The sequence below is a fragment of the Vidua macroura genome, chromosome 13 (genome assembly GCF_024509145.1).
Source record: "Vidua macroura isolate BioBank_ID:100142 chromosome 13, ASM2450914v1, whole genome shotgun sequence".
Taxonomy (NCBI): Eukaryota; Metazoa; Chordata; class Aves; order Passeriformes; family Viduidae; genus Vidua; species Vidua macroura.
Genome location: NC_071583.1, coordinates 19,763,016 through 19,782,018, shown reverse-complemented (window position 1 = coordinate 19,782,018; position 19,003 = coordinate 19,763,016). Strand labels below are relative to the sequence as shown.

At 51.4% G+C, this 19,003-nt stretch overlaps 1 protein-coding gene across 7 annotated transcripts in view; it reads left to right on the top strand.

The window, feature by feature from the left end:
- Positions 1-1,626: 1,626 nt before the first annotated feature.
- The window catches only part of IQSEC1 (IQ motif and Sec7 domain ArfGEF 1), a 278,419-nt gene continuing 261,042 nt past the window's right edge, over positions 1,627-19,003 (top strand). For all 7 annotated transcript variants that reach the window (XM_053989153.1, XM_053989155.1, XM_053989154.1 and 4 more), the window contains exon 1: positions 1,627-2,079. In XM_053989153.1, the coding sequence (XP_053845128.1) occupies positions 1,814-2,079 (266 nt within the window). In that variant the 5' untranslated portion in view covers positions 1,627-1,813. The remainder of the gene's footprint in view (positions 2,080-19,003) is intronic.

The window sequence follows — 19,003 nt, the reverse complement described above, 5'->3', positions numbered from 1 at the left end:
TAAGTATTTCTTTCCACACAGAGCAGAGTAAACTACACTTTAGCAAATACATTCTGAACGAACAGCATTCGGGAAAGAAGTATTTTCATAAATTCTAATGAAAAATACTAACAAAGTTCCTGGGAAGGAGGCTTGGTCTCCTCAGAGAGCAGCTAAAGATGTGTCTATGAAGTCAGGATCCCCACCCGGACTGGAAATTAGCCTTTCATGCTTCAGTCACCTCGACAGTCACAACAGCCCTTCTCTGCACTCGTGTCAGAGCAAAAATAACAGTTTTACCAATAAGTTATTTCTGCCTAAAGCCAGAATCACCTGGGAACTGCCAGACGAGTCTGGCTGTGGCTGCACCCTCCCCTCACGCTCCTTTTCCCCCTGGTGACTGCGAGAGGCAGGGAGGGAGAAGCTGGGACAGCCTGTGCTTGGGAGCTCCGTTCCCAGCCCTGCCGGGCACCGATGGGGACGAGGCGGAGCCCGCAGCTCCCCGGGAGCGGAGCCCCCTCGCCCTCGCCCTGCGGCACCGGCCGCGCTCCTGAATCAAAGGCGCATCCTCGCAAAGGTGAGAAAGAGTTGACTCCACCACGAAGGGTCGGGGCGTCAGTGACAGCGGAACAACCCCTCTAAGAAAATTTTATTAATTGTAAACTTGAAAAGTGGAAAAATGGGGAGAAGAGGTAGAAAAATTAGAAAAAAAAATATGAGGAGACATAAAGAGGAAGGGAGGAGAAAAGCACGTCTTCAGCTTCCTATCTTCTTCCTGCAGTATCTCCCCGTTTCCCTTTCCTACTCCCGGTTCTCACAAGCATTCCCAACACACACTTGGGATGATACAGGACCCAAAACCTCAGCAACTTTTCTTGGCTTGACGCAGCCTTAGCGGGAAGCAGCGTTTCGCCAACAGAGGTTTTAACGCCAGGGATGCTGACGGGAGAGGCGGAGGGCTCTGCTACCTGACTTGGGGCGTGCTGCTGGGGCGCCCGGCTCGGGGGGCCACCCCCGCCACGGGAGCCCGCTCCCCAGATGTGGCAGGGACAGCTGTGGTCCCGCGGCCGGGTCCCCGCCCGCCTCCGCGCACAGCGCGCTGCTCCCCGCGCCGCCCCGGGGCCCCGCTCCCGAGAGCGCTCCCGCACCTCTCCCGGGGCTCTCCCACCGCGGGGAACGGGGCCGGAGCCGCGCCGGGATGGGGCGCGGGGATGGGGCGCGGGGATGGGATGCGGGATGGGATGCGGGATGGGATGCGGGGATGGGATGCGGGGATGGGATGCAGAGCCGGGGATGCGATGCGCGTTTGAGGCGCGGGGATGGGGCGCTCGCCGAGCCCCCGCCGGCCCCCCGGAGGAACGGCCGCCGTTACTTAAGCGCATCCCGGCGGCGGCGGGGGAGGCGGGGAGCGGCGGGCCCGGCGCAGGGACGGCCCGCGCCCCTGCCCGTGCCCGGCTCCGAGCGCGGCGGGGGCGCGGGCGCTGCCAGGCGACGGGCGAGCCCGGCTGCGGCGCGGGCAGGGCGGGACGGGCGCGGGGACAGCGCCGTGCGCCCGCGCGGCGGGGCCCGGGCGGCTCCGGGCGGCTCCGGCGGCGGCTCCGGCTCCCCCGGCCGGCGGCCCTGCCCTCGCTCGGCAGCGGGGGCCGAGCGGCAGCAATGGCGGCGCGGGGCCGCCGCCCGCCCGGGCAGCCGCGGCTCTAGGAGGGGACGCGCGGGGCCGCGGGGCGCCGCTTTCCGCCGGGGTATTTATTCCTCCCCTCTCGCTTAAGTTGCCAGCGGAGCGCGCTGGCCGGCGCCTGCCCCCCCTCCCGCGCCGCGGCGGTGCGGGGCGGCCATGGAGAGCCCCGCCGAGAACCCCAGCAAGGCGGCCGAGTACCTGAAGGAGCTGAACAAGATTATTGAGACGCAGCAGGAGCTGCTGGAGAAGCAGAAGCGGAGGATAGACGAGCTGGAGCAGCAAGTGGCCAAGTTGTACCACGAAAATGCCTGCCTGCAGGACGAGCATCACCGGCACCTGGCCACATGCCGGCTCCAGCAGGGCGTCCCCCCCGCGCCCCCGGGGATGCTGAGCGCCATCCAGGAGAACGCCAGGCACGAGAAGTAAGCGCTGTCCGCCTTTCTTTGCCCCTTTTTCGCGCAGGGGGTTTCCCTAGCGGGGTTTCCCTTCCCTTTCCCCTCCTGCCTTCGGCCGCCCGAAGCTGGAAGCAGCGGGACTCCCTGCGGGGTGTGCCCCGGGGCGAGCCCCGGGCGGCTCGGGGGACAGCGATGGGCTGCGGAGGGGTGGCCGCAGCCTCGGTGCCCGTGTCTCACTCGCTCCCTGGCCGGGGTCCCGGGGAGTTTCGAGCCGGGGCTCCCCGGCTGCCCCGCCGGCCGTGCCCACGTTTGTCCCTGCGGCCACCGCCGCCCCGGGCCCCGCCGCCCGCGGCGCTCGGGGGATGCCCCGGGCAGAGCCGCGGTAGCGGGGCGCTGGGAGCAGCGAGGCGAGCCCTGCCCTTCTCCCCGTAGCGTGTTCGCTGCCGGTCCGAGCGCCGCGGGGAGTGGGGTACCCAGCATGGGGAGCCGCTCGCCCCCCGGGAGATGCCCCGAGGAGCGGCCTTTGGCTCCGGCCGCTATCGAAAGTGACCCGGCCAGGGGTCAGTAAACATTGGCCGCTCGCCACCGGCGGGCTGGCCCGGGCCAGCGCCAGCTCGCCCCGTTCGAGCCGCCTTCGCTCCCGACCGCCGCATCTATTCCAGCCTCTCTAAGCTGTAATTAATCGTCTGCGTTTCCCCAGCGCTGGGAAATCCGCTTAGTTGCGCGGTTCCGAAGCAGTAGGGATTCGGGAATAGCAAGAACTGAGGTCGGCGCTTTCCCGGCGTGTTTTTACTTCTGGAAAAGTATTTGAGGCTTGGCTTTCCTGGAGCGGAGTGGGAAAAGCATGCATGGGATTACGAGCCCACTTCGCTGCTTGACACAGCACAATGGGCTGTTTGTGATCCGCTGCGCTCGAATTCCTCAGGTTTATAAATACAGACGCGGCGGCTCCCGGCCGCCGCCAGCCCCCGGGATGCGGGATACAGGATACGGGATACGGCATCGCCTGAGGGAGGGCGAGCCCCGGACCGTGCTCCGGCCGCGGGGTGCCCGGGGTGCCCGTCCCGCTGCGGGAGGCGCCGCTCGTTCGGGAGCTGCCGGGGCCCGGGGCAGCGGCTCGGGCAGCCCCGCTGGGCTCGGCAGCATCTCCCTCCGGGGAGCGGTGTCGGGCAGGGATGTCCCGGGAGCTCCCGCCGGCAGCCTGGAAGTGCTGCTGCCGCTGCTGTGCTCGGAGTCGGCAGTGCTGGTGCTCCGAAGCAGCGTTTCCTCAGTGCTGCTGTGGAGGCTTCAGAAGGGTCGCTGGTCACTCAACGTCCCCTTTGCCTGCTCCTGTTCCCAAGCCTTGCCCCTGGCCAGGGAAGCAGGCTGGGAAGGGAAGTGGCTCTGCCTCCCCAGCACCCTTCTTGCTGTCAGTGTTAACAGGGCTTCTTTTTCTGTGGTGCTGGAGTAATCACTTTAGTCTTTTTTTTATAAAGAGATGTCTCTCTGAAAGTAAATAGCTCCTTTAATAAACTGGAGATCATGCTGTCATTTATCAATCAATCAGTCAATCCCTTAAGGAGAAAGAGGTGTTTCCAGAAAACATGGAATATTTACACTAATCTTATCCTGTGCCTCCATGTCCAGTACCCGAGGATTTTGTGGCTGTGCTTGTAGTACAAGATGTCAACTCAGCTATCTTGTCCCATTTGTCTCTTGTAAACGACATTACCAAAAATTGTACAAATGGCTTGCCTTGTTTGATAATATTTCTCCTCTGCAGCCCAGGACTCATTTGCAGAGCCCTCCTTGGGCAGGCAGCTCTGGAGACTTGGAGGCTTTTAAGTCTCTTAAGTGGATTTGATGCTGGGATCAGAATTAATCTGGGATATTTATGGCAGAGTTGTATTGCTTTGAGGCATAGCCTGGGGGCTTAGTGGGGAAGCTGGGAGCCAGCCCTGTGCATCTGGCCAGGCCCTTGGCCCACGTGCCTGCCTGGGGAGCCACAGCTTCAGGGCAACCTTCAGCTCAGCAGTCCCGTTGTCCCCTCTCCTCCCCCAGAACTGTTCTCCCCTGCCTGGCTGGGTGGGTGGCTGGGTGGGTGCATCACACCCGTGGGCCTGGCACAGGGACTGTGCTGTGCCTGCTGAGGCCCCGCGCTGGCCAGAGCAGGGACAGGAGCCACTCGTGGCATCAGTTTCTTCTCTGGCTGGATGCAAAAGGTGAAGGAAGTCTCCAACTTGGAAAACAGAGAATAATACCCTTGTTTTAAAGGCTTCTCCCAGTCCCACGGTTCCCTCAGCTTCCTGACAGTCCAACCTGCAGGTTCCAGGGGTCTGCAGCTTCGCTCTCAGAAGCTCAGCCTCAGTTTCCTCAGACCTAATTGTCCTATTCACCCTGGGGATGTGTGTGTAGCACATGAGGATCCCTTCTTTGCTGAAGTTCAGTGTCAGGTGCCAGTGATGCTGAAATGGGCAGAGACCACTGCTCTTCCTGACACTTTTGTACTTCAAGGCTAAAAATAATGGAATCATTTTTAAAGGAAACCAGGCTTCTTTCAGTCAAATACACCAGGGCTTTTAGAAGTTGTCTTGTACCTTGACTTAAACAACTTTTCTAAACTGCTTAGACTCCTGGCCTGCAGCAGCTCCAGCTGTGTGAGGTGGCTGTGGCTCCCTGACAGGGGTCCCATGTTGCCAGATGGGGTTAACTTATATAAAAGGAAGTATGGAAAAGTTACATGAGATAATATGGCTATGGTTAGGTCTTAATAAAAGATAGTAAGGAAACCTGACAACCAAAACAACAAAATCCCCACAAGTCCTAAAAGTTTTCAGTTCTCACAATGGAAGGAATATACAGGTGAAGACTGCTTAAATAACTTGGAAAAGCTGATGTAGTTATAGACATTCTGTAGCTTGTGAGGAGAGGAAATGTCAATGAGCCCTGAGATAGATTTTTGGAAGAAAGAAACTCAGTCCAATAATATGTATATAAATATGTAAAAATAATCTGGTTTATGCACTTCCAGAAAATCCCAGAGTGGAAAAAAAGTTTCTTTTGTGCCAGTTGCTGATGGAAGAAGGGAGGGTGGAGCAGAGGGCTGGGTGAGCAGGTGCAGGTGTGCTCCTTATCCTACAAGGACAGACCAAAAAAGGTTTGGGGGTGGTCTCAGTAATTTTACAATGATTTGCTGAGAGCAAATAACATCAAAATGCACCAGTGGAAATGAGAATTTTTGATAACAAGGCTTTGTTAGACGTGATGAATCAGCATGAGGAAGATAACAATAGGTGTTTAACTCATTAAAGTGTTTAACTCTGAGTTGCATAAGACTAATTTTGAGTGAATCCATTTCATTTAACGTTTGAGAAGCAGCAAGAACATCTAGAGCTCAGCTCCTTGGTGTAATTCGATAATGCACCTTCTTTTTGGGGTGTAAACCCAGATGCACTGCATTTTCTCACATCTATACAAGGATAGTTTTGTGTGTCTGACAGTTCAACACTGGCCCCTCGCAGCTTAGGGAGGGATGTTTGTGCTTAACCTAATCAAGTTTAAAACTGTGCTGCTTTTCCACAGAGGAAGTGCCTGGTGAGAGGCTGAGGAGGAGGGAGAGCTGAGTTGTCTGCTGAGACAGAACAGCCTGGAGGGGCTGTTGTTTGCAGCTCGGTCTGAGTGCTGCACCCGGCCTGGCTGATTTATTTTTAAAGGAATCCGGGGCTGCTTTTGTTCTCTGATCCCCGGGCTGGAGCTGTAAGACGCCCCCAGAGCGTCTGGGAGATGCTCTGGTCTGGGCGAGGTGTGCTGGGAGCAGCGGAGTAGCTGAAGTTGTTGCTCTGGTGACAGTCACATGTGAAGGCTGCGTTGTGCCCTACATAAAGCGAGCTTGTGACTTGGCCTGTGGCTGCCGGCGCTGGGAGCTGCCCTGCACAGCCTCAGCAGCAGGCCAGACATTGCATTCGTGTAGAGACCAGCAGGGCTTGTTTTTTCCTCCCTCCAGAGATGTCCTTTGCTGAGGCAGGCTGCTCAAATGACGTAAATCCTATCTCCCTGCCCGCGCCGCACTCGAGCAGCAGCTTGTTTGTGTTTTGTGTGCTGAAGTGGAGGTACCCAGCAGCTGCTCAAGTAGGCTCGTGCTTGGGCAGGCTTCTGCTTTCTCTGCCTCCTTGGCAGCAGGGATGGAGATGAAGCACTGCTGCTGAGTCCTGCTTCTCCAGCAGCTGCTGGGGGAAGTGTGGTTTGTGGCTGGAAGTCGGCAGTGCCAGAGCAGTTCTTAGCAGGGATGCGCCTCTGCCTGGTTATCTGGCTCAGCTGGTGAGGAATGCATCCATGTGGGAAGCACAGGTTGTGTCCAGGGTGAGCAGGGTATTCCTGCAGGGTGCTGTGTGCCCTGTCAGCCCTGTAGCAGGTAGGGATGGTGTAATTCCAGCTTTGGGCAGAAACTTCCACCTTCAAATAACTTAAAAGTAGCCTATTTGTTTCATTTTCAATCCATAGCTGGAGTGGTGGGACTGCTGAGCCCTGAGAGTGGGGGTTTCACATTGAAGGGAGTGTTTTTGCTTTTGAAGCCCTCATTTTGGGGTCATTATTGTGATTTGGACAGCAGCACAGGGGTGAGCATCCCTTAGAACAGGCATTTGTGGTGCTGGCAGGCTGCAGGAAATCAATAGTGTGAGGATGTGTAAGAAGATGTGAACTTGCTAACTAAACTCAGCTAAATTATTCTGGATCTCTGAAATATTGGCAAATTCTCGTACTTAATATCTGCTAAACATTAAGCTAAATGATAACACATAAAGACAAATTCATTTGAAAGCTGATGTGTGCTGTATAATCAATAAACCAAGGCAGAGAGGGGGCTGCCAGGAGCACAGGGATGACAGAGCAGAGTGCTGCTATCAATAAAGTTCCTGGGAAGTCAGAGGGAGGAGGGAGAATATGGTCCAGAAAGAGAACAGCAGAAATAGGTGTGGTTTTGGGAGAGAAGAAGCAGTGTAGCAGAAAGTAATCCATCCTGTAACACAACAGCTTTAAAGATGGTATTGAAACTTGAAGTAAATATGTTCCATTTAGAGCAGAGCAGTCCTAAAGAATTACCAGGACTTGCTGGATCTGGAATCCTCCTCTGCTGAAGTTTTTTTTTGTGCTGACACAGAACACAGCTTTTGAGCTCCCCAACTTTGCAGTTGTGTTCTGAACTTTAAGAACAAAGGACATTTTTGTGCTCCTTGGTGCTTTGATAGCTTTTGATAGCCTTCCTTATGAAGTCACTCTTGAGGAAACTGAAAAGCACTTCCCAAGATGTACTTTTGGAAAAGATCTGGAAATGTGCATGGATGCTGTGCTTTCTGTGAGCCAGGTGTGTGTCTGAGCACCCCCTTCCCTCTCTCCCAAGCCCTCCCTCTCAGCCAGCCTGGATCTGCTGCCCTGTGCACACCCACGTGTGGAGCTCACAGCAGGGCACTGCTGGCTGTCCCCACCCAAGGAGGGCAAGGGAAGGCTCTCCTGGTCTGTAGTGCCAGTCTTTGCTGGGTTTTACCAGCAACCACAGCATCCAGAGGAGCAGGATGGCCCCTGTGGAAGGAGGCTCTCACTGCAGCACCTCGGTCTGTCCTTGGCTCCTCAGAACTTGGCAAGTTTGGGTTGGTGCATCAGGCAGTGATTTTGGGATCAACCCTAAAAGTCAGTGCTGCTTCTGAAGACCTGAGCTCCCTGCTGGGTGAAGGATGCTGAGCTTTGTCCACTCCAAGTGACAAACCTTTGGGAGGAGGTGAAGAGCAGACATGCACATTTCTGAACCTTGCAGCCTTCTTGCCCTGGTTGTTTGCTTAGGAAGACAGGTCTCCTTCAGTCCTTAGGGAAGGTGTGTTCTGGCAAAAAAATCAGTTGCAGCTTTTTTGAAAACCTGAAGCAAAATACAGCACACCCAAAAAACGTCTTCAGGAAGAGCTGATTTGAGGGCAGATCACAGAAGCTCTGAAAGAAAAAGAGTCAGGCATTTCAAGGTGTTTTCCTACAGCATACTTATAGGAGACTAAATTATTAACATTGAAATAGTAAATTCTTAAATCCTCCTGGCAAGCAGCACCTCAAAAAGCTTCATATGAGTTTTTAGACCCAGCAGAAGTAGTTGGCTGTTCATGTGCTGATCAGTGGTGCTGAGCTGAGCCCAGTGTCTCATGCTCAGGGTTTGTGCAGAGGCTGTGCCTTCCTCCAGGGATTTCTTAAGGGCAGGAGGAGCAGCCCCTGTTTGACACTGCTCAGTTTGGTGGCTGTGGTGTGCTGCAGACCCACGGAGCATCACAGTGCACTGAATTTCCCTGGAGTTCATGGTTCAGCTGGGGTCACAGTCTGGGCAGAGCTGCCCCAGTCTGGGGGCTCAGCCGGGGTTACCATCCCCAGTCTGGGCAGAGCTGCCCCCAGAGCAGGCAGCCTGTACCAGGGGGTTTGTTCCATGGGGCTGTGCTCTGCCCCAGGCTCCTGTGTGCAGGTGCAGGGAGGTCATCCCATGCCAGGCCCCAAGGAGGTGTGTGGGAAGCTGCTTAGGTAAGTGGATTTTGCAGGTCAGAAGTAATTCCTGATGTGCAGCCCACACTTGCATTATTCTAATTTGATCCCATCATTCCGACTCAGACCCTCTCTATTATGTTAATTGCACCTTTTTTTGTGTGTGTTTTGCAGCCTGCAGATACTTTCAGGCTGTACCTGCCAGCGCTCCTGCCTTTCATCTTAGCTCAGCGAGGCCGTGAATGAGGTTGTCATAATTCCTCTCTGCCCATATCCCTGCCTAATTGCACTGTTTTTCTCAGCAGAATTGTAGAATTGAAAATGGAGACAGTGTGAGCAGGCTGTGGTGCAGGAGAGCAGCGTGGTTTGAAGAGCTGGATGAGATGGTGCATCCTGCTGACTGCTGGGTACCTGTCCCTGGGTGGCTTTTTACTTCACATTCCTTGCTAGGAATTCCTCTCCAGATCCTTCATAGCATTTCTTAAAATACTGAAATTCTCAGCTGTTGTAGCTGCCCTGCTACAGTGGGAGATGCTGGTTTTGCTGACCAGAAATGTGGGTAGGAATTGTTGCTGTTAATGGTCATTGCCCTGTGGTTGAGGGCAGGAGCAGAAGGTGTCTCCTCAGTCCCTCCTGCTGACCTGTTCTCTGCCCTGGCACAAGGAGCAGGGGGACTGATGGCTCTTTTACTGCTGGGCAAGTCAGAGTTAATGATCTTCTCTTAATGGGTTGCTCAGCTGGGCTGAGAAACGGTTGTGTTAAACAGCACGCTTGAGACAAACAAGCCTGGGTGCCTTCCTGGCTCTAAACCAACTTGTTTGAGGTTAATGATATTGTTTGTGTGGTTTGTGGCAGGAAAAACAAATACTGTTAAAATCAGAGAACGGATCCCAGGCTGGTTTGGGTTGGAAGGGACCATAAATCATCCCATTCCACCCCCTGCCATGGCAGGGACACCTTCCACTGTCCCAGGCTGCTCCAAGCCCTGTCCAACCTGGCCTTGGGCACTGCCAGGGATCCAGGGGCAGCCACAGCTGCTCTGGGCACCTGTGCCAGGGCCTGCCCACCCTCCCAGCCAGGAATTCCTTCCCGATCTCCCATCCATCCCTGCCCTCTGGCAGTGGAAGCCATTCCCTGTGTCCTGTCCCTCCATCCTTTGTCCCCAGTCCCTCTCCAGCTCTCCTGGGGGTGCTTTAAGCCCTGGAAGGGCTCTGAGCTGTCCCTGGAGCCTTCTCTCCAGGTGAGCACCCCCAGCTCTCCCAGCCTGGCTCCAGAGCTGGGTCTGCTGCAAAGTGGCCAAAATATTTGAGGAGGGCGAAACTCTGCAGAACAGAGCAGTTTTCCCAGCAGAACCTGAATCCCCGACTCGCGGGTTTTTCTCCCGGCTGTTGTGTCCTGTCGGGTGTGGAGCTGTGATCCCGGGGCAGTCTCCATCCCTCCGGTCCCATCCCGGTCCCGGGCCGTGCTCCCTCTGCTGGCTCCGCTCTCAATGCTCAGCTACAGAAGCACATCTGGAGCGTGGGACCTGTTTCTAATGGCAACATCTCCGCTCCTTCTGCGTCTCCCCAGACGTCGGAAGGGCTGCTGTGAAAGCAGCTGAAGATTCATGAGCGAAGTTTTGCCTTGAAGTGCCGGGGGAAACTTTCTCTTCAAGTGGTGCCGTTTTAAAACGTTCACAGGAAAGAAATTATTCTGCTGTGAGGTATCTGAGTAGACTGAGTCCTACTGCTGTGCTAGATAAGAAAAATGCTGCTACTGAGTAGCTCTCTATAGCGACTGATTGAAATATAATATACATTATTTGCATGTTAATAAGATTTCTAGTCAGACTTCCCCAGCAAACACAAGTGGAGACAAAGGCACGCATGTCATACATCTCTAACTGCAGCACAGCAATTCAGATTTACTAAGGGTGAATTCACTCCATTCTGTAATGAGGCAAAGAAAGCAGCAGGGGAAGGTGGGGAAGCAATCTCCTGGCCTTCTTCAGGGTTCGGGATGCAGCTGGGAGTTGATGTTTGTCAGGGGTTTCCATCTTTGCTGGATTTCTCTTGGCTCACAATGACTGCAGGTGACTTGGGAGCTTTTAATTGCTCCTTTTGGGCATGGAACATGGAGCTATGGGGGGAGCACAGGGAGATTGTTCTCAGACAGGGATTCTCTTGGGGAATCTGAAGCCCTGGTAGAGTTAAATCTGGCCAGGGACATCAAGGACAACAAGAAAAGTTTCTACAGGATCTTTAGAAGATGATAAAGGGAAGAGTTGGGAAAACGTGGGCCCTGTGCAGAAGGAAACACACCTGGGGACGTGGGACAAGGAGGGGGCTGAGGCCACACAGCTCTTCTGTAAGCAGAGAATCGTCTCTCTGCAGTTCTGACTGCATCTCAGTGAGCAGAGCAGCTGTTGCCAACCACCGAGTTAAGGAGTGGTACCTTCACTAACGAGGTGAGAATGGGGACCCGAGTGCCTGCAGGTGAGTGTCAGGAGCAGCTGGTGGAACCCCCTCCCATGGCCAGCTGGGACCTCAGTGCTCCAGGGGAACGGGGCTGGGCAGAGCTGAGCAGCAGCTTTGGGTGAGCAGACCTCAGTGCCTCGCTGGGGCTGCTTACAGGTAAGAAATGGGACACTTCGATATGAGTAAATAAATACTTTAATGTGAGGTGGGCACGACCTTTGCTTGACTGGTCCAGGTTGTCTCAATTTCAGAGGTTCACTGCAGCAGCATTTTGTTTTTCATTGTTTTTCTGTGAATGTAATGGTTCTCTGCTCACACGTGGGGAATAGAAAATCTTGTTTGTTTGTCTTCCGTGTGCTATTAATGGTCCTGGAAATGCAGTGAAACGTCAGGGATGCATGTGAGTCACTCCAGACAAATGACTGGCTTCCAGTTCAGGTCCCATCAATCTGCAGCCTTGATCTCTTGGTATGGTTTTCTGAATTTAGAAAGTTATATTTCACTAGAATCAAGGTTTCATTTTGACAAATGAAAAGAAAGCAAACCCACTTGTAATGGATTGTGGTAGACAGCAATATTCCTTTAGCATGGTTTCTTGGTAGGACAGGCAGGGTGCTGAGCCTTTGGGTGCACCCAGAGCTGTTGCAGTGGTTGTTTGCCAGGTCTGCTCTGGGGATGCTCTCCTTGCTGCCGTGCTGGAACTGGTGCTCAGAGCAGGGAATTGAAGGGGAAGGTCCATGGCAGTGTAGGGGATGTGAGCTGCCCTGAGTGCCGTGCCCAGGGCAGGCTGCAGGTGGGATTCCTCTCCTGCAGTGCAGCTGAGACCTTGTGCTGTGCTGCCTTTGGAGGCACCTCGGGGGATTGCAGAGCCCTGAGCCAATCCTTCTTCATCCTGGCTGCTCACCTTGCTACAGCCACTTCACCTTTCTTCTGACAGGGAATTCAGAGCAGAGGTGGCTCAGAAACATTCTGCTTGATGGTCCTTTGCTCCCCTCATGGTTTCCTTCTGAGGCAGACAGGTGTTCCTCTGGAAATTTGTTATTCAAATCCAAAGCACCCTGACAGATGGTTATTTTAAATTCTCGACTCAGTGCCAGGATCCAGTGGCACCATGACCCGGGGTGTGTGTGCCCTGTGTTTTAGGCTGCCTTTCTCCAGCTCGTGCACTGGTGTCCTTTGTGAGCAGGTTGGGCTGTTTGTGTGGAAAGTCCTTGTAGTGACAGCAAAGAAGGAATTCACAGTTGTAGGAATACCCCCTGGGGGTTTTATTTGCTGCTGGGAGTTCTGATTAATGGCTCTGTGTTGTGGAGAATAGGTGTATTTTGACTTTTCCTTGCATTCCATCTTTCTGTGCTGTCTGCAGCAGAAGAAGAATTTAATTTTGGCTTCAAGCTGGAGAAGCTGAGCACTCCAAAGAACATCTGCTTTAGTCTGTTCATCCTGCCTGGCTTTCTGCTTCACCTAGGCAGGACTCTGGGTGGGGATTCTCAAACCCTCAGTGTAACTCTTGGTAAAATTCACTGCTAAAATCAAACCCTCTGTCCTGATCTCTTTAAAGGCAAAAATGGCCTCTATCATCTTGTATCTCAATTCATGCACATAACTTGGGTGTGTAATGCCCAGAGGTGAGCAGGCTCTAATTACAGGAAGGTAAAGTGGGGATGTCTGACCCTCCCCATGGCTCTTTCCTGGAGGATTTTCCTCTTAATTTAGCAGAGCCTTTCCTGCTGTTGATCTCCCTGATTGAGACCCAAAGAGTGAGGCCGTGCTGTGCAAGGAGGGGCTGGGATCTAATGCAAATGAACCGGCTAGATTTGAATAAGGGGAAAAAAAAAATCTATATTCAGCTTTCAGGCTTGGTTCTATTTTAAGCTTTTAATTGAGTCCACCACTTCTTGAGTGCTTGAGGTCGTCAAGGGTTGAGGGAATGACTTTGTCTTTCAGGAAAGGAGAAAGCTGACTTTATTTCAGGTTTGCTGAGGTTGTGACACCAGTGCTGTACAGAGTTAGTGCTGACATGGAGCACTCCCCCTGCCTGGTGGGCTGTGGTTGTGCCAGTCAAGTGTTCGGAGATGAAAGTGCCAGGCATGGAAGGGAGGGGAATGAGGAGTGAAGGAACTTACCTGTGACCTTTTTTCCAAATGGCTTGGGAGGAAAACCTTGAAGGCAGTGATCTGAGACTGTGCATGGAATTCAATAGCTGCTCCTGGCTTGCATTGCAAGGGAATTCTAAAAGGGTGATAAAAACTACTTCACATAAGGTAGGATAGACCTCTTGAATCAAAGGTCAAGAGTTCCTCCTGCTCATATTTATTTCAAGTGGAATGTGGCTTGCCAGGCCCATGCCAGGCTCCTGTGACCATGTCCTGCTGTAGATGGAGCTCACCTTAGTGCTGGTTTAATATTTAATCAGAGCCTGATGTGCAGGTGACTGGAACTGAAGGAGGGAGGCAGTGAAATTAATTTCTGCTCCTGCTTTCCCCAGTTGCCAGGGCTGTGCCTTACAAATTTCCTGGCCTTTGATGCTTAAAAAAGAGAATGGTTGGACTTGGATCTGGATTCTTTGGTGAGCAGCACACGGGATTTTTAATCCTAAAAAGGAAATTTGCTGAAATCTTTTCAGAGCACTGTGGTTAAATGGGTTTGGTTGTGCACAAGTGTTGCAGCAGTGCAGTCCTGTGCAGCATTAAGGTGGGTGTGGCTGCAGCCTCAGGCTGCCAGGACCAGGGCATCACTGCAGGCTGTGCTCTCTGTGGAGTGTCCCTGTGTCCCCCTTGGGCCTGCTGGCATTCCTGGGGCAGGGCTGTGGGACTCTGGGGGCTGCAGAGATGAGGTCAGGAGCAGCTCAGTGTGTGAGCTCAGTGGGGTGTGCTGGAGCCTGGGCAGGCCTCGGGGCTGTCCAAAGGGATCAGAGACACCTCAGTGTCTCCAGGGGGACTTAATGCTTTAGAGGAAGCCACCAGTCCTTGGAAAAGCAGAGAGAACACTGTGCTTTGCGTGGTTTTTCCTACTCTCTACTCGCCTTCAATCTAGTGACAGCTTTAGGGTGGTAGAAATGTTCCTGTCTTGGAACTCATCACTGAGAGCCTGCTGCTGCTATTGGTGCTCCAAAATAGATATCAGGCTCTCATCTCACGGAGTGTTTTTATGTGCTGGGAGTAATTTTTTTTTTTTTTTTTCATTCACCTGCCTTTTTTTCACCCATCTGACAACTTCCTCCAGCAATCTTATCTCCACCCAAATGCATCTGATCAGAGCAGCTCCTGCTCAGGGGGCTGAGGGTTGTCTGTCCTCTCTCCTCCTTGCTCTGAAAGCAAGAAAGGATAATTCTTTAAAACACATTGCAGTTATGTAACTTCTGGAGGAAAGTGCTTCCCAGCAGCGAGCTTTTGTTACGTAACGTGATACATCACCAGAACTTGCTGACATAAGCCACGATCTTCACCTCCGCTTGCTCATGAGAAACCTGTTATTTCCTTGACCTCACTTGGCTCTGAGGACTGTGGGCACTATGAGGAGCTCATTGGAGTATTTTACTCTGGAGTAAGGAAAATTGCTGGCAAATCAGATGCCAGTCTGAGCCGCCTGCTGAGGGAGTGTTGTGTGTGGTCTGAGTCTGTAGCTTTACACCTGTGACACTGCTGTTGTTTCAAGTGACTTTTTGTCTTAAATAGGTGCTTCCCAGGCTTTGAGCAAGGAGCAGAGGTGGTTTCTGTGTGGCATGGCATGACCCTCTTAGGCTGTTTGAGTCATCTTGCTGTGAGCAAAGGAAATCATTGAACATCTCAAAATGAGGTGAAGAGTTCTTTTCCAGCTAACATGATTTAATTTGAAATATACTTCGCTCATGCTAGCAATGCAATGAACCTTGGCATCCCCAACATACTTAACTAACCTTCCAAAGATACCTGGCAAAGGTCACCAGAGCTTTGCTTAATAATTCAGCTTGTGCAGGTCTGCAACTTGGTCAGTCTTTGTGCATTACGTTGATTTATGCTCTGGTATTCTCTCTAGGAACAGACTGTGTAAAGTGGCTGTTCAGCAGCCTGCTGTTGTAATAATAAATACCATGAAACTGGTGTGATATGCTCTGTGATTTTGGGGGTGATTCCAGTCCTCAGAAGTGTGACCAGTGATCACAACTGGTTCTATTTTCCCCAGGGATAGTTATGGACTGGAACAAGCTTAACACTCAAAGCCTTTTGAGCCAAATCCTTCAAGCTTTCCTTTAAAACTCTTACAAAAAAGGACCTAGAAGCCATCATGCTCCTTGGTAGCTGAAATGCCAACAAAATGTCTCAAGTCTATGTCACCTGCTCAACTGAGCACAGGATTTCCACTTTGCTGCCTGTGCTGAGTGGTTGTTTGGGCTGGTGGAGTTAACTGGGCAGGAGTCCCACTCAGGCAGAAAGTGCTGCTGGTAGGGATCTCCTGACTGCTGCAGATCTGCTCCTTCCCAAAGGATGGGACTCTGCCAGGAAGTCTGCCTGAGTAACTGATGTCCACTACACAGTATTACCTTCACCAATTGGAATTTTTTCTATAAGGCAGGGAAAGTAACAGGAAAGACTCAAGTGTGCTGCTTCTTGACTTTCTGCCAGCTGATCAGGGAGTGAGTTTTACTAGAATTCTTTATCATAATCAACAGTATCTTTAACTGAAGCAGGTTGTTTTTATTTCTGAAGAGCAATGTCAGTGTGGGGTGGCTCGATCTCCAGGTGTCCAGTTCCTGGGAGATGGAGAAACTCAAATCTCCAATTAGCTGTCTGTTTGAAAGAAGTCAGACTTCTGAGCTGCAGTAATAGTATTGTCTGGGCTGTGGAAACAGGCAAAATCAACAGCAGTGCCTGGGGTTTGGGGAGCTTGGGATGCTGTCAAAGCTGGTAAGTTCTCTTCTCTCTTGGCTAATTTAGTTTGATCTAAAGTGTGGAGGTACTGGTGCTCTGCCCATGCACTTGAGAAGGTGTGACTAAAGAAGGGCTGAATGCAGGAGCTGCTGCTCTGCAGCTCCAGACCTCCTGGGGATAACTGGAATGGGAAGTCTTCGTGTAAAGAACACAGGCTGGCAGAGCTGGGGGTGCTCACCTGGAGAGGAGAAGGCTCCAGGGAGAGCTCAGAGCCCCTTGCAGGGCCTGAAGGGGCTCCAGGAGAGCTGGACAGGGACTGGGGACAAGGCATGGAGGGACAGGACACAGGGAATGGCTTCCATTGCCAGAGGGCAGGGATGGATGGGATACTGGGTGGGAATTGTTCCCTGGCAGGGTGGGCAGGCCCTGGCACAGGGTGCCCAGAAAAGCAAGTTGTTCTGTTATTCCTCAGTGTTTAAAAAAATCCTGTCTCAAAATACCCTGTCCCCAAACAGAGCAGGTAGCAGACTAAATTATCTATCTGCTTAATTTATGATCTCCCCTTGCACAGCAGCATTTGGAGAACAAGTGACTTTGTTCTTGTTGAGAATTTTTCTTTCCACTCATCAACCCCTTTCTCTGATAAAAGGCTGAGGCTCTTGCTATAAACCCTGGTGCTCTTGGGGCATTTCCTCATGTAGAGCAGAGCCCTTTTCCCTGTTCAGCTGTGGTTGGAAAACAGAACTTTGGGAAGATTCCTGCCACCCTTGCTCTGCTTAGCTCCTCTAGAAGCACTACAGATACCCCTCCCAGTTTTAACTTTGGCTTGGCTGAGCTTTCCTAACCTCCAGGACTTTATATTTGGGGTCCATCTGTTAGCTTGGCCTCACATGACAATTTTGTATGGGCTTTTCTTTTCACTTCCTTCATGGGGAGGCAAGCTCTTTACATTTGTTTTCAAACTTAACACCAATGTCTAATTCTTTTGATGTCTCCCTACCCAGGGAGCTGCAGATATTTATATTTACCTGTGACCAGTAATGCACTGGTGAGCATCAAAGTCCACATTGAAGGCTTCCTGTTGGTAGGACGGGATTACGAACAGCAGAAGGCAGCTGCACAGCACCAACTCATTAACTATTAATTATGGTATTTCTGCATAAAACACTTGCTTTAGGGTTTGCTGCTTTGGTAGCTCTGGGAGAAGGCTGCTGTTGAGGTGGCTGGGTTATGTTCTGCACCTCTGACAATGTGATTTTTCATGCTGCAGACTGAGCTGAAGGAATGCATCGCTGCAGCCTTACTTAAGGCAAGTGAAAAACCCAGCCCTTCTCACTCACTTGCTTTGATAGCAAGAAAAAGAAAATCCTGTTTCCCTTCATAAAAGTAGCGTGGACAATAATTTATACTTTGGAAAATCTGCCTTCCTATTACATGCTAGTTTTTCTTTAAAAAACCCAATAAACACAATGAAAAAAACAAACCAAACAACTAAAAAGCCACAAAACAAAAAGAAAGCAAAACAGCCCAACCCTCAAACTCGCCAAAAATCTCAGATTCTGGTGGCTTTTCACACCTTGTGCTTTATTTTACCTCAATCAACCAAAGGTGGCAAAACAGCCACTGACATCCTTTTGTCCTTCCTCACCCAACAAAATATTCCGTGGTGGTTGCACAATTTGAGTTTGTGCTAAACATAGCACAGGGAGTGCTGAAGGAAGAAATCAGGTGTGTCTGCCTTGGACACCTCTCCCTGCTCCCAAGTTTCCTGGAGCATTCTTTTTCCCATCTCATCCCTCTGCACTCCCTGTACTGCCTGGGGAAGCTCATTCAGACCAGGGTGGCCAAGGTGAGGTTGGAAAATGAGCTTTAAGTGTTCTGGCTGCCTCTTACCACGAGCCTGGGAGCATCCTCACTGCAATTCTGGATGTTTCTGGCTGTTTGGTTTCTCTGCTGGGACACAGAAGCCTTTTTGTGCTGGGACACAAAGCCTGCCTGGATCAGAGGCAGGAGGGGTGGGGATGCCCCAGCTGTTCTTTTTCCCCTCAAGGAAATGGACTTTTAGAGCTCTGCAAACAACAGTGATATGGCACAATTTATGAGTTGAGGCAGTGAAAATGAGCTACAGTGAGATTTCATGTTGATATTAGTGTTTTTGTTAAAAAAAATATGTATATTTTAATGTAATATCTACAGTGTATTTGACTAAGCAGACCATTGGACCTTGGGTTTTTCAGGAATTATCCAAATACAGTTTTACCTTAGAAAGCCCTTAACAATCTTACAATCTTCCTGCACAGCAGCCACATTCTATTTACCAGCTGGATTTTCTTCTTATTTAAATACTTGAAGTTGAAGGTGGTGTTTTTGTTTGTGTTTTTTTTTTTTTTTTTTTTTTTTTTCCCTTTCCCTTGGAGAACACTTTACAAGTGATATTTACAGTGATTTCAGGTACACTGGCAGCTCTGTGTTCTTAGAATTGTGTTTTCTTGATGCGTCTTTTATTTTGGAATCTGGTAAGATCCAGCAAGGGGACAGACTTACTTGAGTGGAGCTACCTGCTGAAGTTAAAGGAAATTCACAACTGGGTTATTCTGAGAAAAATCTTAGCACTGCAGTAGAAAAGGGCATAGCACAAAGTTTGCTTAAAAAATGACTTAAAAATAATTTTAAAAACCCCACCTCCCCACAAAGCAAAATGAATTGCTGTCTGATCTCTTGTTTATAATTAAGTAAATGGATGAACCTGAAGCACTAAGAAGGGTGGCAGGTTTAGCCAGGGCTCTCAGTGGCCAGTGCTGCTGACAAAGCATCAGGATATTCATTAAATTGCTGAGCCTGTATTTCCTTTGTTGCTTGAGCTGCCAGTAGAATTCTGAGTGGCCACGAGTGGCTTGTTTGATTTGCAGCTCCCTGTGCTGTCACAGGAGTGCTGGAGATGGCAGGATCTGGCCCTGATTTGTGGGATGCAGCTGGGAGGGTCTGTGCCACGCTTGGAGGGAGTTTTGCCATTCACATCTTGGGAGTGTTGCTGAAATTCCAATTCCGTGAAGTAGGCGTTGAGAACCTACTTATAGCATCAGTGCTGATTGCTGGAACCATCTGCTGTTGGATCCTTGGCATTAATGAAGAGCTTGTTCTTTATGTAAGAAAGGGAAG